The sequence below is a fragment of the Pundamilia nyererei genome, unplaced genomic scaffold (assembly GCF_000239375.1).
Source record: "Pundamilia nyererei isolate P.nyererei 1_Seehausen unplaced genomic scaffold, PunNye1.0 scaffold00149, whole genome shotgun sequence".
NCBI lineage: Eukaryota > Metazoa > Chordata > Actinopteri > Cichliformes > Cichlidae > Pundamilia > Pundamilia nyererei.
In genome coordinates, this window is record NW_005187550.1 from 1,166,019 (window position 1) to 1,179,266 (window position 13,248).

General features: G+C 38.0%; 1 protein-coding gene across 1 annotated transcript; it reads left to right on the plus strand.

Moving 5' to 3' along the window:
- Positions 1-2,134: 2,134 nt before the first annotated feature.
- Positions 2,135-9,498, plus strand: rgra (retinal G protein coupled receptor a). Its single transcript, XM_005744809.1, has 7 exons — positions 2,135-2,517; positions 2,812-2,968; positions 3,329-3,450; positions 3,974-4,127; positions 4,224-4,341; positions 8,762-8,875; positions 9,164-9,498. Exons 1-7 carry the CDS (start codon positions 2,439-2,441, stop codon positions 9,305-9,307), a joined length of 888 nt encoding a protein of 295 aa, XP_005744866.1. The 5' UTR covers positions 2,135-2,438; the 3' UTR covers positions 9,308-9,498.
- The last annotated feature ends 3,750 nt before the right edge of the window (positions 9,499-13,248 follow it).

Consider the following 13,248-nt stretch of genomic DNA (forward strand, 5'->3'; position numbering starts at 1 on the left):
TCAAATGTAGCATGTTTATTTGAGCCCTGCCGTGACTGTTAATCTGGGAGTGGAGTGGACCGTGTTTTGCCACAAGGTGGCCCCTATATCATACCCTATGGCTCCTACGTCGGGACCTGTGCGCAGGGAAAGTCCTCATTAAAAGTTCTATTATTTATGCATCTTTTTCACCTGGAGAATTAAAATTAGCACAAAGATCTTTTATTGCTTCTATTTACAAGCGAATTGAAGCAAAAACGGGGGTTTTCAAATGCATGTTTAGGTAAATAAATTCCTACAAATTCGCATCAGAATATATCACTTCCCTCACATCAGTGATGTCATCAATGTAGCTACTTTTATATATATATAAACTAACTATCAACATGGATCCAAGTAGTACCAACATATTTGACATAATAAAAGAATAGAAGAAAAATACTGTGTTTCCAAGGAAGTTTGAGTGAAAGAGACTCCTCCTGGCCTTTAGATTTCACCTCAGTGACCTATTTGGACTCATTCCCACACTAGTAGGTAAATACCTCCAATTGTTTTCCATTGTAGGTAAATACTACACATTGGTTGGCACCTTCCCTGCATTCCCTAAGCTTTCATCACACTGGAAACTAAGCATTACAAGTCTTTAGAGTGTTTGGCAACCATCCTTTTCAAATTTAATCCACATTTTATGTCATAGCCAGGTCAGAGCAGTTAGATTTTAAAGGTTTGATAGAGCAACAAACCCTATAGATTGAAAATAGATAGACAAAGAGTGTGTGCATAAGATCAAATAAAAAATAATTTTTCATTATGGGACACACAAAATACATAAATACACTCTAAATGGATGCACACAAATCAGGGCAAAAGCATATGGGTGAGAATTTAGAGTATTTGTGAATCCATCCATGAGTATAGTGTTTTTCTTTGTTCATTGTCCTCTGAGACCTTTTGAATTAAAATCTCTTCAATTCGCAGGTTACATATGGTTTAAGAATTGCAGAGGTCTGTTCTGTGGCTGTGAAAGTTGTTAAGCAACCAGAGCGATCACGTTCCCCTCTGCTGAAAGGAGAAATATTCCATATTGTATGGCAGGCAAGTAATCTCATTTACAGAAGCCAGTAAAGCCGTCTTTACATGTATGAACTAGAGACATTCTTTAAGATGCAATCTCATACTTAGTGTGCAAAAAACATTTGCTTTATTATACACTATTATCAACGTCAAAAGAAGCAGTGTATAAACACCCTCAATTGTGAAAGGATTAAAAAGGAATCTATATATCTAATACATTACATAGCTACACAGACTTTGTTTTTAGAAAGTGCCATTTGCAAATAACACCTCTTGCACATTTGGACTTCATTATGAGTTTTTTCAGTAAGTAGCACGTTTTTTTTACATTACCATCTGAATTTATCCAGATTCTTGATCCTTATGAGACTTGGCGAGATCTCTGTCCCCTCTCCCTATATTGAAACCTGAGGAATCCACAGAAGTCTAGGGACATGATTTCATGTAATTTCCACAAATGTTGATCAATAAAGAAAAATCTGAACTTGACTGTTAGTGTTCACAAGTTTTTGTCTTGAAGCACACAAACCCACTGTGTGCTATATTGTTTGTTTGTTTTTTATGCTGGTCCAGTTTTTGTTTTTATCCTCTATCATTTTAGGCACCTTGCACAGCTGATTTAACCACTTGATGTCAGTCTGTTGATCAAAATCTTTGATTCTTTGCACACAAGAACATAAAATTATAAACAGAGATACAGAACAGCAGCACTGGCATGGCTCCGCTGTAGAGTGCTTCCAATAAATAATTGGTTAAGATAGCTTTACTGAATTGAACACACAGGCTGCAAAGCACTGGTGTGAAAACGGTAGTCTTAATCTTAATCTTAATTTTGAATAATGTGTATGAATGCAGATAACAGCAAATGCCCACAGACATTTATCACTGTGTATTTTTAGTATTATGGCTTCGGTTGTACTTTTTAGGCTTTTCAGTTTTAAGTCTAAACACTGATGCATGGGGAATGTAGGTGTGGTTCTGATTGGCAGGGGCATTGTTTTGCAAACACCTGTTGTGCCTCCATGAAGCAAGCCTGTGTATATACACGGCTGTGGACTCGGTCAAACCCGAGTCTCGTCGTTTAACTTCAGCAGCCGCTGCATCCTCACCGGGACACCACAACACAAAGGCTTGTTGTGCAATTAATAGAAGGCTTTATTGTTGCGGCGCGTAAATGCGCATTAAGGGTTACGTTCCGCGTTCATTAAGACATTCCTGCGCGGATTGGGGCGACAGAGAGGCTTTACATAATAAACTGCAAGCATTCACGTGAAATGCCCCTTTAAAAGCCGGCTCTCTTCGGTCACACCGAGGGGCATCGTAAACAAGCGGAACGAGAGGAGTCTGTGACAGCTGCACTTTGGTGTGTCAAACCAGGCTTCAGGATGGTTTCTTCGTACCCTTTACCGGAGGGCTTCTCCGAGTTTGATGTGTTTTCCCTGGGATCTTGTCTGCTTGTGGAGGGTAAGTTATGTCTTGGAATTCAGCCAAATACTACGAGGACTTTGCCTGCTGTGTTTGCCATTAACCTACGCCAGGACATGTCTCCTCCCGATCACTGACACGGACCCGTTTCTCTGTAAACTTGCAAAATAATGCTTACTTATGGTCTAAAAACAAAACAAAATAAAATAAAAATGAATGCGACGCATGTCTAGAGCGTGTTCTCTTTCGCCTGAGGTGTGAGCTATTTCGCAGCAAGCATCGCTGTGCGCGCTGATTTGCATTGTGTGCGTTTTTTGTTCCCCTTCCCCAAAGGTCTGCTGGGCTTCTTTCTAAATGCGGTCACAATGCTTGCTTTCCTCAAAGTGAGAGAACTGAGGACTCCCAGCAATTTCCTAGTATTCAGTTTAGCGATGGCTGATATTGGCATCTCCATGAACGCCACGATCGCCGCTTTCTCCAGCTTTCTGAGGTGAGTGATGTAACCATCCCTTTCATAATGGACATCGAGGTCCATCCGCATGTGGGTGGGATGAAATGTAATGAGAAAATAATGCCGGTGACAATAGGCTACTGCTGGCCACCTGTTGTGACGAATCATCTGTACAGAGCTGTATAATCGATGTAGAGTGGTCCAATTAAGGCTGTACAGTGAAGAGGGTCAGTACAGAGCATATTCAAACTGCAATCAGGAAATGAGACACGTTGCTCTCAGTGTTCACCAGTTCATGGATTAAATGTTATACTAGTGATTTGTTTATGTATTTTACTAAAATTGGTGCTTAAGGGGTTTCTTGTGTCAGTCAACTTTGAATACATCCTCTGTCTTTAGGTATTGGCCTTATGGCTCTGATGGATGCCAGACTCATGGTTTCCAGGGCTTCATGACAGCTCTTGCCAGCATCCACTTTGTAGCTGCCGTTGCCTGGGACAGATATCACCAGTACTGCACCAGTAAGTCAATATCTGGCTGATGATACCAAATGCAGTCAACTTTTCCTCTCCTATGTTGCACAAATGTGCACATAAATCAGCCAAGTACGCTGCTGTCTTTAAATTTTCTACAGACAAAATAAGAGAGAATATGCAAATAAATAGCAACCTGAACAGTTGCTATAACACAGGCTGACACCTCTGTACTAAAACTGCAACCTGGAAGGCTTGAGTGTTAACAATAAGTCCTACACCCTATTTTTAAACATCATTACCAGGGTACATGGGCAAGAGGAAATGACTCAACTCAAATGTCCCTTGGTTTGAACAGTTAGTGCAGGGTTTATTACACTGTTGTTAACTCTGTTATAAATGTTGCAAACAAGCAGCTCTAGTTAAGATATTAGTTTTGCTAAGAATGCACATTTGTTTCTTAGCAGCAGTGTGACATTTAAAACAGAAACAAAATCAGTAGCCTACTTGAGTATGCATTCATTGTGTTGCTGGTGTTTAGACTAGTCATAAAGAATATTGTTCTTCCCAGGGACAAAGCTGCAGTGGAGCAGTGCCATCACTCTGGCTGTGTTTGTGTGGCTGTTCACTGCCTTCTGGTCCGCCATGCCCCTCATTGGCTGGGGAGAGTACGACTACGAGCCCCTCAGGACTTGCTGCACACTGGACTACAGCAAGGGAGACAGGTACCATATACAAACATAATTTCTGCACAGTGCTTGCAAGATAAATATATGTTATTTTCACTTTTTTTAACCTGGTGTGTGTGTCTCTGTCCATAGAAACTACGTGTCCTACTTGATTCCAATGAGCATCTTCAACTTGGGTATCCAGGTGTTTGTCGTCATGTCTTCTTACCAATCCATTGCACAGAAATTCAAGAAGACAGGAAACCCCAGAGTAAGTTCAGTAAATTAAATTATGCACAAACTTTAGCAACATAAGATTAGAAGAAGATGTCTTTTGCTGGGGGGAAAGGTGTTGTAGATTGCACTGATATCCAGATTCACTTTGGAGTAGCAAGAAACGCATACAGAACAAATCCAAACAAGTTTAACTGAATTTTGGGAATTACTCCAAAATCAAAGAATCTGACATTTATAAGAACAGATGCATAAATCCTCTAAAATATGTAGTCCTTGTAAAGGCTCTCTATGCTTTGAAGTTGCCCACTGAAAGAAATCAGAGGGATTCTCCTCAACCTAGCATAAGCACAATAGCCTCATTTGGCCTTTATTCAGAGACACAAAACAGTGTGTGAATGAAGAGCATTTACGCTGGGATATATGTAGGTCATTACCACAGGGTGAAGATCAGTGGCTTTAGCTGGGAATGTGGGTACTGGTGTGCAGTGAGAAGAACAATGTTCAATAGGGGAGTTCTGGAGGGGTTGAATCAGGTGACCCGCTTTGTGTTGCATAAGCTCATTACTTACAGTCATCCGAGCTGGCTGGAGGGACACTTTGATTACAAACACAAACTGCCCAGTAGATACACCCAGTACTCCACCAGAGAATAGAGATGGCACGATACCACTTTTTCATGTCCAATACCGATATCATAAATTTGGATATCTGCTGATACCGATATGAATCTGATATAGTGTGTTTTTTAATCAATAAAACTGTTTTTTTAAATATCTTGCTGCTTTTTGTATAAGTTCATACTCAAGTTTAAAAACAAACAAACACTAAAGCTATTCTGTTATACCTGTATGCAAAAAATACACTGCACCCAAAATATTTCATAGTTCAGCAATACTGATCAATCTAATAAACTTAAACCTTCTCCATCCTTCCTATTCTGGTATTTTAAAGAGTAAGCAACCTAACTAATAGGGCTCTAAAACTCCCAGCAAAAAGAAAATAAAAATAGGGAACCACCCACCCTCCACCTCATGATGCTTAATTGATGTAATCAACTTTAATTTGATGCAGTGTGGGGAAAAATGCACAGAAATCTATTTTTTTTTTAAGAATAATTAAATAGATTCAACATCTTTCTTCAACAGAACTGCAGACTGCACAGATGGTACCTTCCCAAAGGAAAAAGTACTATAGCTTACTAGGGTATATTAGACTTAATAGTTACTATGTACAGTAATGGACTTCTATAAATTTTACATCAGATTAAAACTTTGGTTGTAAGATTCAGATAATTATTTATTAAAAGCTAGACATTTTAAATGAGAATAAGAAAGAAAAGTATGTCTTTGTGCCCCCTTTCCCTGTTCATGCCCTATCGGCCCCCTTGGCTAAACTTTGCTAGATCCGCCCCTGCACAGTTACCAGCCGTCAGCTATGTAAAAAAGGATCCTGGTGTAGAAAGTAATAACAACAGCTTATCAAGCTTAAACGTGCTGCTGTTGTTAAGCCGCTGGTTTCCTCTTTCTGGCGCGAAGTGAGCGATAGACAAGCAAGAGAGATGGACTCGTGACAGAAAAGCCAATCAGCTGATCATTGATCAGTTTCATGACTTCATGTTTGAAGTAGCAGCAGGAGAGGGAGGGAGAGAGAAGAGACAGTCGCTCCATATATCGGCTGTAAAGCTTAACGCGGGAATGCTTTACAAACATTCAGAGATGAACTTACACACTTGCTTTACTTCTCTCGGGGATAACTTCCTCGGAGATGAAATGCCAGATTGGTAGGCTATACACACAGCCGCTCTATCACCTGAGGCATACTGCTGCCACGGTTAATGATCCAAGTTATGCCTTGTCGCAAGTTTTGTGAGGTGCTTTTTTTATATATTTAATGGATCGATTACATTTTTCATTTCTCTCCGATATCCGATCCAATTTACGTCAGTATCTGACCGATACCGATACTAATATTTGGATCGGTCCATTTCTACCAGAGAACAGTAATTATGTAATAATCAAACAGTTTACAGTCAAATTATTAGAAAAGGGGGAAAGTCTGCATTAAAACTTGGAAGCAGAACAACGCCTAGGAATGTGACACAACCTAAATTAAGGAGAGAAAATGGTCACAAATAATTTGGGGTTATCTAAAAGAAAACTCCATCTTGTAAATGTTTTAATCAGTTTTACAGAGCTGATCATTATCCCTTCTGGAAAGGTTCAAGCATAAGCAAATGTCAGTGTTTCTTTTCAGCTACTTACAGATGATTAAATATAAGTATGTAGGGAATCCCCGATACAGATTCACCATGGTGCTAGAACACTTGGACATTTTGACTTTAAGTGGACTCGTATGTCATTGAGGGGTTTTTTTTTCTTTTGGTTTGTTTGTATTAGAAAAAGACAGAAAACAGTAGTTTGTGAGCCACAGATTTATCTGCCAGGCACAACAGCAGTAAGTGCCTGATCAGGATTTAACAGACAGTGACTTTGTGTACTCTTCCACACCTCAGACAGATCACAGTTTCTTAGCTATAGTTCCATTATAGCTGTTGGGACAATTTTATTTAGTTTTTTGTAAGCTTAGTATATTTACTGTTATTTAAAGTACAGCCTGTTTAAGTCAGCAATATTTTTTCCGTCTTTTTAGCTTTAATAATAGAGACTTTGTGGTACTGTGCAGTGTTTACATGTTCTCCCTGTGCTTTTGTGGGTTCTCTCTGGGTACTCTGATTTCCTCGAAAGAGACGAATGTTAAGTTAATTGAGGAGTCTAAATTTGATGTAGGTGTGGATGTGAGCATGAATGGCTGGCTCTGTGTTAGCCCTGTAATTTGTCTGGCAGCCTGCCTAGTGTGTATTCTGTGTGTCACCCACTGTCAGGGGTGATACAGAAAATAGATGGACGGATGGGATTTTTATAAGCTTAAATCAGGCTAATGTCCAGCAAAAGCATTACAGTGCATATGGCTTTATTTTGATAAAGTATCATTAAACACAGAGAATTTTGTCTATTCTTGTCTGACTTTATTTCGAGCATTTTGGAGTCTTCATCTTTCTCTGGGGATAAATTAAACAATCCTCTATAAACAAAACTATTTTATTTACCTCATGAACCTAGAAGCAAGCTCATTTTACTGAGCTAACATTAACACTCAGTGTAGGACTGTCTTTCACAAACACACATTTGATAAAATGGCCTCAAAAACAAATTGTTTATAGAGGTTTAGCTAATGTAATGTTCCCATTTGAAAGTCAGTTCATTCAATTCTACCAAATTGGTAGCAGTTCACCTAGACTGCACTGCCAACATCGTCCTCATAGAGCCTAAAGTTTAAACCTGCTTTCATACAAAAAATGAAAGCTCACAAAATATTTGAAAATCACTAATGTACTCTGATTGCTTTTCAAAAGATTACTATATCACAAATCAGGAGCAAAACAAGAACTTATATGTCTTTATAAGAGGCGGCTGGTTGTGATGGTAGCCCAGTTAGTTGGGTGCTGCTTGAAATGTGTGAAATCATTATGGAGAATGTTTTAAAGCTGCTTTGGTGCATACAGAAATGTGTTTTACTGAAATTTAACACTTTTTTTTATCTCGACCCCGGCTATCAAATTAAATTTTTTAGAAAAAAAGTGTTCGGACTTTCCTTTTACAATGGGTCTTTAAGGACTCACTGTCTGGTTTCCCTATGGACGGTCTGTTTCCCAGGCAGTACAAACTGAGTGTGTAATAATAGCCTATTAAATAAGTAAGTAAATATTTATTTATAAAACATCCTTCAAGATAAATATCACAAAGTGCTTCACAATGAAATCATATGTTTTTCATCCCACTTTTAAATCAAACATAAACCCCAGTTTTTCATCATTTCTTATGTGTAGCATACATTTGTGGAGCTCTGTGAACAGAGTAAATCTAAACTCAATCTATGGACACAGTAACCCAAAAAGTTACTATACAATTAAATGACCAAAAAGTGACAAATAGACATTTGTATGCACAGTAAGCAAAAGTGTTCAGTTCTGTGAGGTCAAAAATCTTTTTTTTTAAGGTAATATAGTGTCAGTGAAACGATGTTAAGAAAACTAAAGCTACTTATAGGTAGGAATTGTGAAAACTATATGTAAATTTGTCAGTGCTGCTTTGTATGTGTGAACTATGGTGCAGAATAATGTCTGCTTTCAGCCTTGGATTACACAGACCTGCCCTCTCATTCACCCACTCAGTGTTTTTGTTTTGTAGCTTAGCATTGATGATCTTAGCACAAACTCGTTTTCACCCGGGCATGTGACTTGCCTCCAAGCAGACAACCTCATGACACAAAGCCTTTTTCTCACCTTCACTCTTTGTGGTTTGCTAATCATTTTTGTTCTTATCCTCTCTTTTTCCCACTTTTCATTCCTTTGCACATTAATCCTCCCTCCACTACCTATTGTTTCCCCTCCACAGTTCAACCCCAACACTCCTCTGAAGACTATGCTGTTCTGCTGGGGGCCCTATGGGATCCTGGCTTTCTATGCTGCTGTGGAGAATGCAAACCTTGTCTCACCTAAGCTCAGAATGGTAACAACTATCATTACATACTTTGGCACAAAGTTTTTCTGACTCCACTTAGTAATGCATTAAAGAAATACAGCTTAGCTTAGCTGCTTGTTTTTGCATGTAGTTCAAATGTACATATTTAATATAAAACATTTGTTCCTTGAATTTAAAGAATTCTGCCCTTTGTTACAGAAGACATGCAAAGCGCCATGTGGAGTCCAAAACATGAATAAACAACACAAATTATTTCCTAATATTTCTGCTAAGAAGAATCTAATTGAACATAATATTTGGGTCCTGTCTCTGCAGATCGCGCCTATCCTGGCTAAGACTACTCCCACCTTCAATGCCCTCCTGTACGCACTGGGAAATGAGAACTACAGAGGTGGCATTTGGCAGTTAATCACCGGGGAAAAGATTGATGTGCCTCAAATTGAGAACAAGTCCAAATAAACTGAGCATGCAATAATTACATGCATTCTGTCCTTGTGGTTTCTCGCAGGTACATAGATGTTTGTGAGTGTCTGTGCATTTTGTGTGTCTTGAGCAGTGGTAGCCATTGCACCTGTTCTGCTCCCCGTTGTGTCTGCAGTTGTATTTCTAAAATGATTGTCACATTACAAAATAAACATATGAAATAACAAGTACCTCCTAATGGACTTTGGGAGATCAGCATTAGTTTATTGTGCTGTTTAATAATATACAGTTCCATACACAACAGCAGAAACTTTGGGCTTGGCTACTTCTGTAACCACATGAATTTCTCTGTCACTCAATTCAAATGTGATTTGTTTTAATTTTGAGTTCAGAATTAAACATATCCATCCATTCATGTTAATCCAGTTAGTTTTAATGCAAACACTCCTGCAGAGCAAGTGATGCACAGAGCAAATATGACTATTTATTCTTTTACAGACTCTGCTACAGCAGCCTGGGATATTTTAATCATTTTTCACTTTGCTTATAGTGCAAATGTCCTTGCAGACAGCAATCAGAGCATTTTCTCCTTACTAGTTGCCTATTTTGCTATCTGGTTGAAGATGAAAGGCTCTTAAATAGATTAATTCAGCTAAAAAAGAGACATCACAGTCTGACATTCAGTTTCTTAATCTTTATGGTGCCTGTTAATGAAATATGAAAGTGCATTCAGGCCACTGATATCCCATCATGTGTTGCAGGGTTGTGAGTGATCTCTCTCACCATTAATCCTCTAAAAAAGAGGACCATTCTTGAATTCACAGCCCCCACAACACTCTGCCTGTAGATCGACTGAACATGCTTCTTTCCTCCACGCCAGCATCTAAAGTTTGCTATAACAATACAATATCACCAAGAACTGAATAAATCAGTGTTATTTACTGAGGCGAATTCATGTCTGGTCCAGAGTGCTCTATGAATTAATGTTCAAGGAACATTTCACTTCATCCATTTGACTTCTGCATATCATGAAATTTGTTTTTACTTTGATGTTTATGTAAAATACACCATTGTTTAATAAGCACAACATTGAACAATACACAGTACCATACTGGTTATTATAAAATGACTATTTTTTTAAGTAGGTTTCAGAAACCACGTATCACATTCTTATGGTTTTCTTTTACCAACTGTTGATACTCGTAATATGAAATGCTAAAATGTATAACACACGTAAACTTTTGGAAAACAGCAGAGTGCTTCAGAATGTAATATAAAAGTTGTTTTAAAAAGGATATGTTTTTAAAGATGAGGACTACTTTAACAAATCATTTTTCTGTTTTATGTTACAACATAAAATACATTTGTGGTCACAAATCATTCACACTCATCATGGACATGAATGTCATGATAATTCTGGGCTTTTAATGATTTCTTTGAACTGTTCATTTTCCCAGATGGAGTCATTGGAGTCAGAAAACAAGAATTTGGTGCCCACGTTTCAAAGTACTTTTATTTTTCTCCAATCCGCATACACACACCCCGACTACTATTTGGTCCTTTAGCAAGTTGCACCTCAACCAGATGCTTTTAGCAGCCATAAACAAGCTTCTGTATAATTGTGGTTTAATATTTGATCACTCTTCTTGGCAGAATCGGTAGAGTTCATTTTAATTAGTTGGGTTCCTGGCACGAATGGATTTTATGCACAGTCCACAAATGTTCAGTAGGGTGAGGTCAGGGCTTTGGGAAGGCTGTTTCAGAAGTTTATTGTTAGCCTAATTTATTGATTCCAAAATCAGTTTTGATGTGTATTTGTGACTGTGCCAAAATAGCTCAATCTTTGTCTCGTCTGACCATACAATTAAACTTTTCTCCTGAAGTCATTTGACGTATTAATTGGGCAGATCCAAATTTTAGTCAAGATCAAAGGTGTTGAGTTTGGAGCAAGGGCTTTATTCTTGTTGGTACCCTCAGTCTTGTGTTGTTTCTGAGCATCATTATCAGTTTGCTCTCATCTGAGGGTGACAGTTTGGGGTTTTTTCCAGTACTTGGCAAAGCGGTGACACATTCGAATAACTTATCGTTATGTACAACTAATTGAACTGATTACTGTGGACTGGCAGGTGTTTAGAAATGTCTCCAAGAGACTTTCCTGGGAAAATGCAATGAATGAAATAAATGAAGTCCTTTCAAATCTTAAATATTAGTTGGTGGAATCTGAAAGACAACAATTCTACTCTACAATGTATACAGTAGATTTTGTATAATGACCGGTCCCTATAAAATCCTATAAATACTGGAAAACATTGTTTTTGTGTGGCTGATGTAATGTTTATAATTTGCAGTCATCCTGATTAATCTAAAACAGTGACAACATGCACTCAATATCCATTCAATAATCAAATAATAAAGAATTGCAGATAGATAAACTCTCTTGTCTTTTCTTATCGTTTTATTCATGTTCAAAAAGATTATGATGCTTATCTAACAAATGTAAATTACCATTAATGACTGACAGTCCTTGTGAGGTTTAAATAGCAGCTATGTGTGCAGTGCTGGAAACCTCTTTCTCTTGAATCTTAACTTTGAGAATTCAAATGAAAAGATGCACAGAGCAAGTTCAACACTTGGAATCAGCTAAACAAGGAAAAAGGATTTGCCTGGTCATGAAACTGCTTGTCCATGAATTATCCAATTACTTTTGACCCTCTGAAAATATGGAATGATGTGTAAAAGGGGTTGTAATTCCTAAAAAACACTAATTCCAAATTTTTCTGAAAAGCTTGAATTAATGCTGAAACACTGCAGGTCAATCACATCTTGATTGTTTGCTTTAAAAACCACTGTAGTTGTGTACAGGAGGTAAACTATCAAATAAAATTCACCATTATCAAAAATAAGCATCAAGATCTAACTGTATAAAGATCTGATGTATACAGTATGTATTGTTGCGTGTATTTCTACTCTTCAGTATCGCTATTTGTACTTGAGTTTAGCTCTGGGTATTTCTTCCTCCACCGGATGTGTGTCAGGGTGATTACACTGTAGTATTCATTCAACCAGCATTGTGGACCTAACACTCAGTGGATGTAACATACAGTAGAAGCCCACAGTTGGTGTTTTTAAGCAGATTAACTGATGACAGTCTGTCAGTTGAGTGTGTTGTTGCATAATTAAGAACTGCTGACACATGTGTCATCAGCAACTTTCTCATTTATTGCAGGTAAGTCAACCATTTTCCATTAGAAATTGGACATTTATGGTTCCTTGATCTGTACTTGAAAAAAAGGACTATTTCTGCTAGATGCAAGAGTCCTCTAGAGATTATTTTAGTAATTATCAACATAAAATAACCACCAGAGCCTTAATGACATGTACATTCAAGTCCCCGGACACTGGTGGGCATATGGAGCTGTCATCTGGTAGGAAGGGTTACTCTGACCCCACTTCCTGAACCGCTGCAGGCCGTTATTAACTGCCAACATGAAAGGATCTGTTGTTTCAAAGAGCATTACGCAAGAAATAATTAGAAAGTCAGTTCACCACCAGAGTAAAATAGTAGTAAGCTCACCCAGCGCTTATCATTTCAGCTCCTATCTGGTATCGCCATAATTTCTCCAGGAATCAAAATAGTGGAACATCTTCAACTCAGCAATTTTAAGTAAAATGAAAAGTACAGGAAGCTTATATTTTCTAGATAATAAAATATTAAACAAGAAAAAAAATAAGAAAATACTTGTTTCTGTGCAGTATGTTATCCCTGACTATGAAGAATTGCTGTGAAACACTTAAGGATAGAGATAAAATCTCGTTAAAGGGTTTATTAATAGCTAATCATGAAGTGTCGTCATAGATGATGTCTGCAGATTAATTATTTAAGCCACACTGGCCAAAGATTTACTTCAAATAGCTGCTGGATTATGTTATACTCTGAATCCAAATGTCTGGCAGCAGAGCACGGGTAGCTTTTTTTT